The sequence below is a fragment of the Prionailurus bengalensis genome, chromosome D2, assembly GCF_016509475.1.
Source record: "Prionailurus bengalensis isolate Pbe53 chromosome D2, Fcat_Pben_1.1_paternal_pri, whole genome shotgun sequence".
Lineage (NCBI taxonomy): Eukaryota > Metazoa > Chordata > Mammalia > Carnivora > Felidae > Prionailurus > Prionailurus bengalensis.
The window spans coordinates 8,793,201-8,807,550 of record NC_057351.1 but is presented as its reverse complement, the minus strand read 5'-3'; the positions used below and the strand labels follow the sequence as shown (position 1 = coordinate 8,807,550).

Here is a 14,350-nt window from a genome sequence, read left to right as displayed (position 1 = left end):
CAGAAGTTTCAAAGGAAATAGAAAATATTTTACGTGGAATCAAGGTGAAAACACAACTTACAAAAACTTGTGAGATGCAATTAAAGTAGTGCTTAGATGGAAATTTAAAATATTAAATGCTTTATTGGAAAAGAAGAAATGTTGCCAAGCAGTAAGATCACATTCACTGGTGAATTTTCACCAGAACAAATTCAGGCAGGTGGTGGGAAAGAACCAAAATTGCATGCAATGGGTTAAAATGGAAACATGATGTGCAGAAATATTTTCCAGGGAATATAATTTGAACTTCCTGCTGAAAACCAGCACATGAAATTCTAAACAAAAACCAAAACCATTTTCATGAAGAGTTACAGTAAATTATTTCTATTGCCCTTCATCACTTCTCAAGATACTAGAAGGTTTTATCCCAGATTTGAGTGGACCATGAACAGCTCATTGTTTAGATCTGAGTAGTATGATCTCTTGATAATCTAAACCAGCTATGCTTTGGCAATATGTCCTCTCTTTCTACCGTGTTCTCAGACTTCAGTTTCAGGACAGTCTTTATGTCCCATTAAGAATCATTATGGTTTATTCTTATTTTCATTGCACTTCCTGTAATAATGTTTGCTACTTCCTATAGTAATGGTTGCTACTGCTATCCAAGACAAATGTAGAGCTCAGCATAGAAACTTCAAGCACTTGAAGGTTACTGCCACACTGTGCCCTTAGCTCTGCTACTAATGTGCTACTCCATATTTCCTCCTAAGTTGACATGTACCTATTTCTACATTTACATCTTAATGGTTATACCTTATTCAGAAGATCTAATGTAAACAAAGTAGGAAATAATAATAAAAAACAACTCACCTGGGATTTGTCCATTTTCTGCCGTTCTTACAAAAGCATAGAGTCCTGTGCAGATACAACTGAGAAATAACAAAACAGAGATGAGTCATAAATGACTCCCCTACATCTTGCCTCCCCTACAGCTCCTGGATTTACCTGCCTACAAATACTCTGTACACCAGTGGGTAAAATGCCTTCCTATGGGACACTGTCCTATTGGCTCCTGAAAAGAGACGGCCACACAGAGGTAGTGCCAACAGAGGAAAATATCTAATAACAGGCTCTCAAAAAAATAAATAAAATTTTTTTTTTAAAAAGCTCTGACTTTTTTGCCAATTTTGGAGGCATAAATACTCCTGCCATGGCCAATTTCAAACTACCCACATGATGTCACTGCATACAGTTGGGAAGAAATATAGTATTTTTACCATACTGATAGATAAATAGCCTAGAGAACTGAGATATGAGTAAAAGGAAGGAAATTAATTAGGAAGTGAGAGTTTTGAAACTGATCACAGCCATGAGGCTCTTAAGCAGATAAGACTACTAAATGTAGTACAGTATCCTAGAAAGGAACACAGAACAAAGAACATTACAGAAAAACTGAGAAAATATGAGAAAATACAGACTTTATTGGCTTATTAATTGGGACAAATGTACCACACTTATGTAAGATGTTAAAAATAGGGAAAATTAACATGGGGTATATAGAAATTGCTGCTGGGTGAACTGGGGAGATCCTGGGCCATGGAGCCTTGACCCCAGAGCCCTCCCAAAGATGTCACCGAAGGTTCTTGGTCTCATCACAAGAAAGAACTCAAGGACAGACACAACACAGTGGGAAAGTTTATTAAAGTGAAAGTACGTGTGCGTGCGAGAGAGTGAGAGAGTGAGAGTGTGTGTGTGTGTGTGTGTGTGTGTGTGTGTGTGTGTGTGTGTGTGTGAGCTGTGGCGGACGAGGCTTCCCTATCTAAATATTCATCCTATTCCTAAACAGAGGAACCCATTTACCCTTGCTTGGGGAGTCAGGTTTTGGAAGTCACTCCCCATGACCCTCTTTGTGCAACAACTCCACCTGATGTAGTTTCTATCTGGGACACACCAAGGAGCAAACTCTTGTTACTTGGGTTACAAATCTGGCAATGCAGATGGGACTGTTGTCCTTCTGAGGTCCTGCCGTCTGCTTACCTGGTTCCCCACCGATGGAGCAGTTGGCAGCGGTTCATCCGGGCTCACGCATCCACACTGGGGACTGGGAGAGGAATTCTTGGAGGGGACTCTCCCTTTGTGCGGTCTGTGCCTCTGGACTGATGCTGCTGACCCCTTGAAGGAACTGTGGCTGCCCTGAGCCCCTTGCTCTGAAATCTCTCCACAGAGGTAGGTAGGTGGTATGGATCCTATGGTGTGACTAGAAGAGTATCTTCTTTGAGTTGTCTCACAAAGCCTGGCAGGCCGGCAGTCAGTTAAGAACAGGGCCTCTCCAGTAAACACTCTGGGGGACTGAACACTCAATTAGAGTCAGGTGCAGACATCCCTGAGAGGCATAGGACAAGACCTGGCCACTCAGAGACTGAGTGCCTCAGCCTGGCAAACGAGAAAGTGGCCCAACTGAGACTAGTCTAGACTCAGTCATGGTAAAGGATATCTCCATCTTACCCGTTTGACCTGTTTGATCTGTCTGTTGGGGACACCTGTACTGCTCTGTTTTTCCTCTTAAAAAGGGAAGTGTGCCTTGAGTTATTGAATCTAAACCAGGTTCTCCCTGAGTCACTCTGCCAATAAATCCTTTGGGACCACCTGGACACTGAGGGGATGGAAGAGGCAGTCTGTGCCCCAGCCACTACTCTGTAAGGCACAACTACCCACACCCACTTAGACGCCTTAGCATTAACTTTCTCTCCTTGTGAGCCTGGTTTTAAGTCAACCGAGTCTCATACATATTGTGGGTGCGGTTGCGTGGCATTTGTGTCACCACTAACCATTATAAATTACTTTGTGGAGGGTAAGAGGAAACCCTAAGAAAGAATCCCAGAATATGGGAGGGATGAATTCTATTCTGAAGGAGAGGCCGTTGGGCTATAACCTCCAGAAATGGAAAGCATTTATTCAAATACCCTTCCTTAACCTGAGAACATAGGACTTTCTTCTGAGCTTATTCTGTAAAAGAGAGAAAATGGGAAGAGATTTCATGTGGTCAGTGTTTTATGGCATTGTATCAAAATGTGGGGTTGCAAAGGAATTCTAAGATTTGGAAAATGACGGTTGAACCTAAAACCCTAAAAATGCTTCCTATATTCTCTGATGGAGAAGACCTGCTCCAGAAAACCTAAAGTCAGGGAATCTTTGCCCAGATTACCATCTCCTCCAAGTCGTTAGATCGTAATCAGCCTCTGCCTTATTCCTCTGGTACTCAGGCCTTGGCTCCCCCAGTTTTATAAGCACCAGCCCTTAAACCTTTACTAACATCCTCAAACCTTCCCCTGTGTCTCCTGTATCCCTTTATCCTCCTTTGCCAGATAGCACTACCAGACTAGGGATCAATTTTAAGCCAGGGATGGGATGTTTCCATTGAGACAGACAGAGACAGATGGGAGTCTGAAAGAGACAGGAGTCTCTATAATGTCCACATTCCGGTTTTTTTTTTTTTTTTTTAATTTTTTTTTCAACGTTTATTTATTTTTGGGACAGAGAGAGACAGAGCATGAACGGGGGAGGGGCAGAGAGAGAGGGAGACACAGAATGGGAAACAGGCTCCAGGCTCTGAGCCATCAGCCCAGAGCCCGACGCGGGGCTCGAACTCCCGGACCGCGAGATCGTGACCTGGCTGAAGTCGGACGCTTAACCGACTGCGCCACCCAGGCGCCCCTCCACATTCCGTTTTTTACCTCAGACCTGTATTACTGGAAGGCACACACTAAAGGGCTATGGGCTGACCTGATTAATTTACAAAGTTAATGCAGGATGTCTTTTCTACCAACAATCCGATGTAGGCAGATATTCAAGCTTTGCTAACCACCGTCTTAACGAGAGAAATTTGCTTTGTTAGCATAAGCCAGACAAGAAGCTGATAATCAGCCAGGATCAAATCCTCGAAGACCGAATGAGGCAGCAGTGGTAAGAGCTGACCCTGAGTGGGATCCCCACTCCCATGATGGGAGACAAAGTTTAGGGCATATCAGGGCTTTTCTTAAAAGCTATGGAGGAGTGCTGGTGCACAGGGGCACAGGTACCCCAATGTTTATAGCAGCACTTTCAACAATAGCCAGATTATGGAAAGAGCGTAAATGTCCATCAACTAATGAATGGTTAAAGAAGATGTGGTTTATATATACAATGGAATACTACTTGGCAATGAGGAAGAATAAAATCATGCCATTTGCAGCAATGTGGATGGAACTGGAGGATATTATGCTAAGTGAAATAAGTCAGTCAGAGAAAGACAGATATCCTATGTTTTCACTCATATGTGGATCTTGAGACACTTAACAGAAGACCATGGGAGAAGGGAAGGGACAAAAAAAAAGAAAGAAAGAAAAAAGAAAAAGTTACAAGCAGGGAGGGAGGGAGGCAGGCAAACCATAAGAGACTCTTAAATACTGAGAACAAACAGGGTTGATGGGGGCTGGGGGAGAAGGGAAAATGGGTGATGGGCATAAGGAGGGCACTTGTTGGGATGAGCACGGGGTGTTGTATGTAAGCCAATTTGACAATAAATTATATTTATAAAAAGCTATGAAGGAGATAAGCATATCTCGTATAAATTGGTCCCTTAAATTTAAGGGAGATTCAACACGGGACAGATGAGAATCCATTAGCCTTTACGGAAAGGCTGCAAAATTGCTCAAGATGAAATACAAACTGGGACCCTGAGACTCAGCATAGTTTATATGGTCCTTAATGACCTAGTTCATACCTCAACCTGCTCCAGACATTCAAAGGAAACTCCAGAATTTGGCAGTGAGTCTCAAAACTAACCCCTCAGCTTCTAGAACTAGCTTTCGAGGTGTTCAATAGAAAGAATGTGATGGAAGACGTTAAGACCAGAAAATGAGAAAGCAAGGTCTCCTTTGATGTTAGCTCTCCGGCCTACAGGAAGAGAAGGAAAGACACCCCAAGGGTGAGTGCTCCCAGCCCCCTCCGCGGGACCAAGAGACCAGAAACAAAGTTGGGGTCCAATCAATGTGCACACTGTAAGCAGGAAGGGTACTGGAAACAGGATTGCTCAGACTGCTCTTGGAAAGAAAGGAAGAAGCACAAAGCTGAATCAGTTCACTTGTCCCTCACTGAAGGTATGAGAGGGCCATGGGGCTCCCCACTGGTCTTGGACCATTAGATCCTCATCTCCTACGAGGAGTCCCAGGTGACCTTACCAATAGGAGGAGAGCTAGTTGAATTTTTACTTGATTCCGGAGCTACTTTCTCTGTACTGAACACCCAGAAGGGTAGCCTTTCTATCAAAAACTGTAATATAAAAGGAGTCTCGGGAAAAGGAGATACCAAAGTTTTTAGAGGCTTTGACTTGTGAAATAAGACAAAACATGTTAAAATGCTGTTTTCTATCTGTGCCAGAATGTCCCATTCTTCTTTTAGGATGAGATATTTTAGCCAAAACAGGGGTCACTCTAAGTTCAGGACAGGGCAAATTACAAATTTAACTCCCTAGATACCAAGGAACCGAATTCATGGCATTATTACAACATATGCCAGTATTTAAAAGAGAGAAAATCCCCACCCCCCCCCCAAAAAAAAACCTTAAGCCAAGTCAACTGGAAAAGTCTGGGTGTAAGGGCAGGTGGGGGCATGTCATTAATGCCCCATCTGTAAAAGTAAAATTGAGACAGCTAGATTGCCGGCTCCAGGTAAGGCAATACCCTTTAAAACCAGATGCTATACAAGGGATCTTCTTAACACAGGGGTTGATTAGGCCATGTAGATCCCTAGGTAACACCCCAATTTTACCTATTAAAAAGCCAGAAGTAGGGAATACAGATTTATTCAAGACCTCAGAGCTGTCAATGAAGCTGTTTGAGACATACATCCTATAGTACCCAATCCCTATACTCTACTGACCAACTTACTGAGTAACAGCAAATATTACACTGTGTCAGGTCTAAAGGGTGCCTTTTTCTGCATCCCACTAGATCCTAAATTCCAAGAACTATTTGCTTTTGAGTGGGAAGATCCTGGCTCCCATCAAACACAACAGTACTGCTGAACTGTTCCCCCACCATCTTTGGGAAAATTCTGGGACGAGATTTAAGAGAGTTAAATTTAGAAAAACAGCACTGTATTATAATATGTAGATGATATTTCAATAACTAGTCCCACCCAGAAAGTTTCTGACAAAAACAGTTGATCCGTGTTAAATTTCCTGGCAGACATGATATATGGTCTCAAAGGAAAAGGCCCAAATTTCTAAGGAACCTGTAAAGTACTTGGGGTTTATTTCAAGATGACAGCGAAGCCTCCTCCAAGAGAGAAAAAGGGTAGTATGTCAGCTAGCCCCACCAAAAACCCGCTAACAACTGCATCAGTCTTTGGGAATGGCTGGCTTTTGCTGTGTTTGGAGTCCTGCTTTGGGGATGACTGCAAAACCTCTTAGTAATAAGCTTTGGGGATCTGAAACAGATTCATCTGCAAGCGATAAGTCCTGGGGCCAAGACTTCAATAAACTTAAAGCCCTGCTTAGGAAGGCTCCAGCCTTCACACCGCCAGATCTTAAGCCATTTGATTTGCATGTTAATGAGAGGCAACAGTAGGGATATTAAAACAAATGCTGGGGCCTGTAAAAAGAGCAGTGGCATATTTTTCTAATCAATTGGACATGATGGCCAAGGGTTGGCCCCCTTGCCTAAGAGCTGTAGCAGTGTATCTTGATAAAAGAAGAAAAACTACGTGCCAACCTATGGCTGTTCGGACCCCACACCAGGTTTCTATTTTACTGGAAAGCAAGGGATGTATCAGTGGCTGTCCCAAAACAGAATGCTATGATATCAGGCCATGCTGAGAGATGCCCCCCAGACACAACTGAGGCCATGTCACACCTTAAATCCAGCCACCCTACTCCCTGATGATGATTATCCATGATTGTCCATAAGTGTTTGATCAAGTTTACTCTAGCCACAAAGATCTCAAGAGTGAACCTGTCTATCCAGTGCAGAAGAAATCAGTTTTACACAAAATGGACTAGGAAGGCAGGATATGCAGTAGTACCCTTAAACCCTCCTAGAGAAGCTAAAGGCCTGGGCCCAGGCACCTCAGCCCAAACGGCAGCAGCAGTAACTGCACTAACCAGAGCATTCCAGTTGGGTAAAGACAAGGTGTTAACCATTTACACTGATTCTAAATATGCCTTCTCTATAATGCATGTCCATGGAGCCACATGCAGGGAAAGAGGACTACAGCAACCATTGAGAAATTCAATATGGCAAGGAAATGCACAGGCGGCTCGAAGCTGTACAGAAGCCTAAAGAAGCGGCAGTGGTTCATTGTAGAACCCATCCAAAGGGAAATTCAGAGATAACAAAGGGAAATAATTTGGCTGATGCAGCCGCAAAAAGGGTTGCCAAGTAGGGAGATTTTGCAGCTAGCTTTAATTCTGTCTCTATCACTAAATAAGTTTTCTCCACCTACCCCCAGGAGATAGAGGAGGCTTAAAATTGGGCTAACAATGGTCTCTTAATCAGAGGGTGGATGATAAATAACAATGGAAGAATCTGGGTACCCAAGCTGACTGCCTGGGGCCTCCCTAAGAATGCAAACGACTCAACCCATTATGGTAAAGGAGCTTTATACCTGTGGTTAATAAAGATCATGAGCATCGTGAAGGTGAAAGAAATTATTGAGAAAATAACAAACCAATGTGCCTATTGCTGGACAAAATGTACAAACCAGACCTTAGGTACTCCCTCTGGTTAGAGCAACTCAAATCTGGGGGACAATGCCAGGGGAGGCGTGGCAAGCAGACTTCACTGTAATGCCAATGGCCCCTGGAGGGTTTAAATGCCTTTTGGAGTTTACAGATACATTTACTGGATGGACTGATGCCTTTTCCTTTAGGAAAGAAAAAGCTAATGAAATAAGAAAGGCCGTAATAAAAGATAATTCCTCGATTTGGATTGCCAAGGTCAATCCTAAGTAATAACGGGTCAATGTTTACATCAATAATTATTTCTGAGATAGCCAAGACCTTAAATATCAAGTGGAGGTGACAATCTGCTTGGAGACTTGAGTCTTCTAGGAAGACAGAATGTGCTAACAGAACCCCGAAAAACACCCTGGCAAACTTATGCCAGGAAACACAGGAAAACTGGCTAAAGATACTACCAATAGCTCTCACCAGAATGAGAGCTGCCCCAAAGGGCAAACTAAAGCTCAGCCCATTTGAAATGACTTACAAGAGGCCCTTCCCAAAAGAGGCCCTTCCCTGATTTTTTTTTTTACCTCCAGACCCAGAGGTTTCTGTAGACATTAAGCATATACTTAATCCCCGATAGGTGATGGACATGCTCAACAAATACGGGAATTTCGGCCTCCCTCTAGCCAATGAGATCAAGCTTTACCCTGGGGACTGGGTGTACCTCAAACAAGGAAAAGTGGGGCACCTCAGAATCACCTATACCCTATATGGACAGGGCCCCACCCAGTACTATCAACCACACACCCCTCCTTAAAATTAGAGGGAGTCGTACCTTAGATCCACCATGGTAAAGAAGGCGTCTGCACCAGAGACCCAGAAGGAGACGCTATCAGTGCCAGATGACAACAGAGACTCCAGTGAACCACTCGCGGGCCTGAAACTTCTGTTCCAGAGACACAAGATAAGTGCAGCCTCAAAGAATAAGAGTTCTCCGGGCATCTGGGTGGCTGAGTCAGTTAAGCGACCAACTTCGGCTCAGGTTGTGCTCTCATAGTTTGAGAGTTTGAGCCCCGCTTCAGGTGAGCTCCAGCCCACTTCAGGCTGACAGTGCAGAGCCCGCATGGGATTCTCTCTCCCTCCCTCTCTCCTTCTCTCTACCCCTCGCTCACTCGCTCTCTAAAATAAATAAACTTAAAAAAGAAAAGAAAAAGTCTTCCCAACTCTAAATAATTTTTTTTTCTTCAGCCTGTATTGTTTGCTGTCAGGTCCCATAATAGACCATCATTATCTCCATGATTATTAATGATCTAGCCCAATCTACTTTGTTCTGATTTTTATGATGAATACCTTCTTAATATTAGTTCTTGTCACCAATATGCTAGAGATGTCAAAAGCCATAAACACAGAGAAGCATCCCTGGGAGCAAAATTCTCTAGTAGATATAAGAAGAATCATAGCAAACAGAAACAAACTAAAGAACCGTATGGCCTGTGTTCCACCCGATAAAAAATGACCATAACATTAACTTCATTATGAGCTCCCCTAAATCCTTTGAAAACCCCCCTTCCATAGCTATACAACTAAGCCATTCCCACAGGGCAATTCGAAGTGTCCACCTTACTCCAGTTATTAATGATACAGAGAGGATAACATGATACTTAAATTCCACCTCAAAGCAAAAGCCACGGTACAAGTATACTCCTGAGATAGGGAATGACAGCCAAGTCCCAACAACTATAGTTCCTTTTACCTTTGACGTTAATGATGATTGCTCTCCAAACAAAACCCATTAGTGTGCAGAAAAGAAATATCACAGTACTGCTGGGACATGGAAAAATCAAATCGAGAGCATGAACAGGACTGGCCAGACCTAGGGGGTTTGGGAACTGCTTTATTTGCCACCCAAGGCATTGAGGATGAGGGCCTGAGATCCAGTAAATCACGAAGTAATACAGGGAATGGACCCTAGTCTCCTGGAACCCAAAACTGGTTAACTGGCTTTACCTTAGTAGAGCCTGCAAAGCCTGTGCACACCCAGGACACCCATGGTATGTATACCTTAATTTGTCGATCACCTTTTCTTGTGGCCACTAATAATCCGACTGCTCTTACTGCTGTTTGGACCTTGCACAGTTAACTGGCTGGTACAATTCATATGCAAATTCATGAAGGCCAAAAATTACAGATGGTCATAACACAAATATATGAGTAGTTTGAGGTTAAACCTGGTGATCCACAGACATATCTAAAATGAGCTAAGGGAAAATTCTGTTCTACTAACAATCCTAATGACCAAGCCCATGTCCACCAGGAAACAACTACAGAAGATGGACCTGCCCTGTGCCCCTCAAGAATGAAGAGGAAAAAAAAAAAAAAAAAAAAAAACAACTAGAGGAGGGATTTGTCACCTGCTAGACCCTAACACCTAACCTTTACTGTTCACCAGCTTGTACTCACCAATCTCTGTTCCACATTTTTCCTTAAGCTCTTTCTCGCTTCTCTAAACGCAGGCAAATGGAAATTGGAATCACCTGTCAAGGGACAGCGAATGCCCCAATACCAACTGCCCCAACACCGCCAGGACCACTTTGAGCTTAACCCTGAGCAGGCGGGATCATGGAGTGACCTCTAGAAGGTGCGGCAACCACCATATTATAATACTAACATCTTGGTTCAAATAGGAGTACCATTTACATAACACAGAATGTGTGTGAGTATAGGTAGGTTGCCTTAAGGCGACTGCAGGACCTTACTCCATCTACAATACAATGACAAAGATCCCCTTTCTAAATATTCATCCTAACCCTAAATAAAAGGAACCCCTTCAACCTTACTCAGGGAGTCAAGGCTTTGAAAGTTATGCCTCATGAGCTCCTTATCTGCTGCAAATTTTCCTTTGTACAACTCGACCTGGTGTAGTTTGCATCTGTCACTCGCCAAGGAGTGAACTCAGGTTAGTTCGGTTACAGTGGCACCTTACGCAACAGGAAAACAAAGAATTCCTATGCTATGCCCTGCAGTTCCAGGATCTACCCCTTTCTGGGACTGAAACTGTGGGGAGGGATCAAATGTCCCAAGGGTCTCTTCAGGATGCGATTTGTTTCTGGAGACCCAGGTCTTTAACCTCACAAGAACCCACAGGTTCTTTAGAAATTAGGATATAAGATTAGGAGGCAAATTCATATTTGGAACCTTCACCCAGGACCCCAAATCTGCACCTCTTGGAACTTCTTGTCCCTCTAGACACTGAGGCCACTGAGAACAAAAACAAAGGTGATGACGTTCACGGCACTTGTTACAGAGCTGTCAGCCAAGTTCAAAAGTCACGGGGCTCTCCACGCAAGCAGAGCGCACCCTCACGCATGCGCACACCCCCCACCCCCGTCCCGCAGACGCACCGGCAGAACCACCCTCTTAGAGCTGGGGGGCCATTCGAACCCAAGCCAATGGTTTGGACCTAGACGCCCCTGCCCGCTGTCTGGGGTCCCGCTCCTCCCCACCGCGGGTCAACGCCGCTTCCCACCCGGCCCACGCTCTAACCTCTGCTGTTAGGAAGGTGGGCAACCAGGACCTTGAGAGTTATTGGGAAATCTGGAAACGGAATATAGGGCTTCGCTAAACCTGTAGGCGTAGGAGGGGTACCAGGAAGATGGCGGAGCTGCGCCTGCGCAGCACTCTCCACGGCTAGGGCGCAAGTACTGCTGGGTAAGCAAATAAAATTCAAGACTACGTCTACCATAATCCTTCGCGTGCACTCCTGTAAATAAAAATGTAAATAAACCTATCCCATTCAAAGGGTATGGGGATTGTTACTATGGCAGGTCTGTGGTTCTGGCCCTACATAGAACTACGAAATGTAATTTGTGGTCCTTTACTGCGTCCTAGTTTTGGAAAAAAAAATCTTTAAAAGACATTTGCGGACAATTATGGGAATTTGAGTATAGATGGCGCTATTAAAGAATGTACTTAGTTTTAGAGATACATACTGAAGTATTAAGGAGTGAAATATACCTAACTTACTTTAAAATATTTCAGCAAACATAAGATAAAGCAAATACGGCAAAAGGTGAAATTTGTCCAATATAGACAATGGTATGTGAGTGCTCCCTTTTTTCTGTGATTGAAAATAGAAACTTCAATAAAAGATTGCAAAAGTAAAAAGAACTGGGAGTATCATTTAGACACAAAACTAATAGGAAAGCATGTATCAGTTATCAGTTCTTGTGAATAGGGGATTTAATTAAAATGTTAAAAAATGGAATCCAGCAATACAGTAAAAAAATAACATCTCTACCAAGCAGAGTTTGTCTCGAAATTGAAGAAAAGGAAAATAACTTTTCTAAATTAAGGACGCAATATTTTTTTTAAATAAGCCAGAAAATATATGCATACTTTAATAAAAAAGATTTTAAATAAGCAATAATTCACTCGAGTAATTCCACTTATTGGGTTATATGCTAATATAATTCAAAGATTTATATAAAGAATGTCCTTCACAGTTTAGTTGAGTCGATACAAATATTCAGTAGATTTTATGGTAAATATGCTAATCCATGAAGTACAATAACAAGCAGCAGCCTTTAAATGTAATAAAGTGGGGGCACCTGGGTGGCTCAGTTGGTTAAGCATTTGACACCTGATTTCGGTTCAGGTCATGATCTTACAGTTTTGTGGGTTCAAGCCCCATGTCGGGCTCTGTGCATGGAACCGTGAGTACCCTGCTTAAGATTCTCTGTCTCCCTCTCTCTCCCTCTGCCCCTCCCCTGCTCAGACTCTGTCTCTCTCAAAATAATACATAAACTTAAAAAAAATAAATGTGATGAAGTATACTAAATCATACAAGGGATATTCAAAATATATTCTGAAATAAAAAATAACAAACAACACACACGCCAGTAACATGGTGCAATCTATGAAACGTATGTATGTATTCATGGAGATATGACAGTGTCTGTCACAAGGTAAAGACTCAAATAGACATCATTCCAGTCAGGCTATGTAAGTGTATTTATTGTGTCAGTGAGTCTGGGTGTATGCATTTTTGTTAAAGAGGTTATTTCTGTATGACTTGTATATTTGTGTGTGTCCATCGCTTGTGGGAGTGACCACCACAGACTCTCTTGAGAATAAGGCAGGTACTTTAATATATAAAACAGTTACAAAAAAAGAAATATATATATATATATAGTTATAAAATATAACAGTAAATAAAAATGATACATTTATTGTGTAAAAATACTTGTATATCTATGGGTGAATTATCCTTCATCGGTAAATAGTAACTACATCCATGGTTCTGCAGGCCAAAATCTGAAATCACTCGTTTAGGCAGAATTAAGATGACCCTTTATTTTTAATTATTTTTCCAACACCTCCCATCCAGAACACTGGGGTATATGAAAGAGGACTTGGGCTGCCTCCATTTTGACCTCAGATTTTCTAGTCACATCCTTCTTTCCAACTGGTCTCATGGCTCGGGTGGAGGACCCGGAGGACCAAGCATCCATCCCCCCCCCCCAAACCTGACAGTACCCTTTTAAGGAATAAGGACTACCCCGAGCCTGCAAGACCCCACCCATGTTTGACTCCAAGACAATGATCATTCGACTCTCACTGCCTCCCTGCAGTACTCACCATCCTTTGCCCCACATTTTGAAAAATAAACCTGGAAGGATTTTTAGCACTTGGGGGACAGTCTTTGAGATGCTAGTCCGCTGTCTTCCCAGTGTTAGCCTCACTAAAAGTAAATTCCTTTCTTGTTTCACCACCGCTGGTCTCTCTGCCTTTGGATTTTCTGAGCAGTTGGTGGCTGAACCTGGTCTGTTTGGGACTCCCACATCCAGTTGCTCCACCCTGCGAGCCAGCTATGTGTGTATGCATACATAATATACACATACTCAAATGTGTATGTATATTTTGTCTACATGGATTTTAGGTTTTAAAGTTAATCTTACCAAAAAAAAATTTTTTTTGTCATTACACTGAATGGAAATTCATTTCTTTTTTTTTTCTTTTTTTTGGGGGGGGGGGACAGAGAGAGACAGTGCACGAACGGGGGAGGGGCAGAGAGAGAGGGAGACACGGAATCGGAAACAGGCTCCAAGCCATCAGCCCGGAGCCTGACACGGGGCTCGAACTCACGGACCGTGAGATCGTGACCTGGCTGAAGTCGGACGCTTAACCGACTGCGCCACCCAGGCGCCCCGGAAGTTCATTTCTGTTGGCACAAAACTAAGTTAATGTCATAATGTGACTGACCAGGAAATCACTGCATATTCAGTGCATATTCCCTAGTGAAAGGAGTTATTTTATACTATTAGCATAAAATGAGTAAAAAAAAAAAATCTCAGACTGTGCACTCACATTAAACTTTTCTTTCTTTTGGGCAATGGTATGTGTGGTACTAGTTTTCTGTTTAAGCCTATACGTATTTTCTCCTTATTACAAATTTCACGTGTCATTTGCATAATTTTGAAAACTAGCATTCCTAAGATAAAAGTCAGATGTTAGTGGACATTATTTGAATGTATTGTTGTACTTGGTTCCAAGTACTTGATCAATATTCGCACCGCTTCCGGGTAGTTATCTGTTTTCAAGCCCCCTGACTGTGGTCTGCCACTTGTCACCAGCTGTCACTGTGAGTAATCACGGGGGGGGGGGGGG

The 14,350-nt window shown here is 42.9% G+C and overlaps 1 protein-coding gene across 9 annotated transcripts in view; it reads right to left on the bottom strand.

Moving 5' to 3' along the window:
- Window positions 1-11,400, bottom strand: part of LOC122492682 (zinc finger protein OZF-like) — a 31,427-nt gene extending 20,027 nt beyond the window's left edge. Inside the window, exons 1-5 of one of the 9 annotated variants that reach the window (XM_043596188.1) lie at window positions 11,228-11,400; window positions 10,145-10,218; window positions 8,520-8,630; window positions 2,017-2,985; window positions 850-908 (exon numbers count right to left, since the gene is read on the bottom strand). In XM_043596188.1, the coding sequence (XP_043452123.1) occupies window positions 850-864 (15 nt within the window). In that variant the 5' untranslated portion in view covers window positions 865-908; window positions 2,017-2,985; window positions 8,520-8,630; window positions 10,145-10,218; window positions 11,228-11,400. The other 8 variants (XM_043596189.1, XM_043596187.1, XM_043596186.1 and 5 more) reach the window with 8 other exon arrangements.
- Window positions 11,401-14,350: the final 2,950 nt, after the last annotated feature.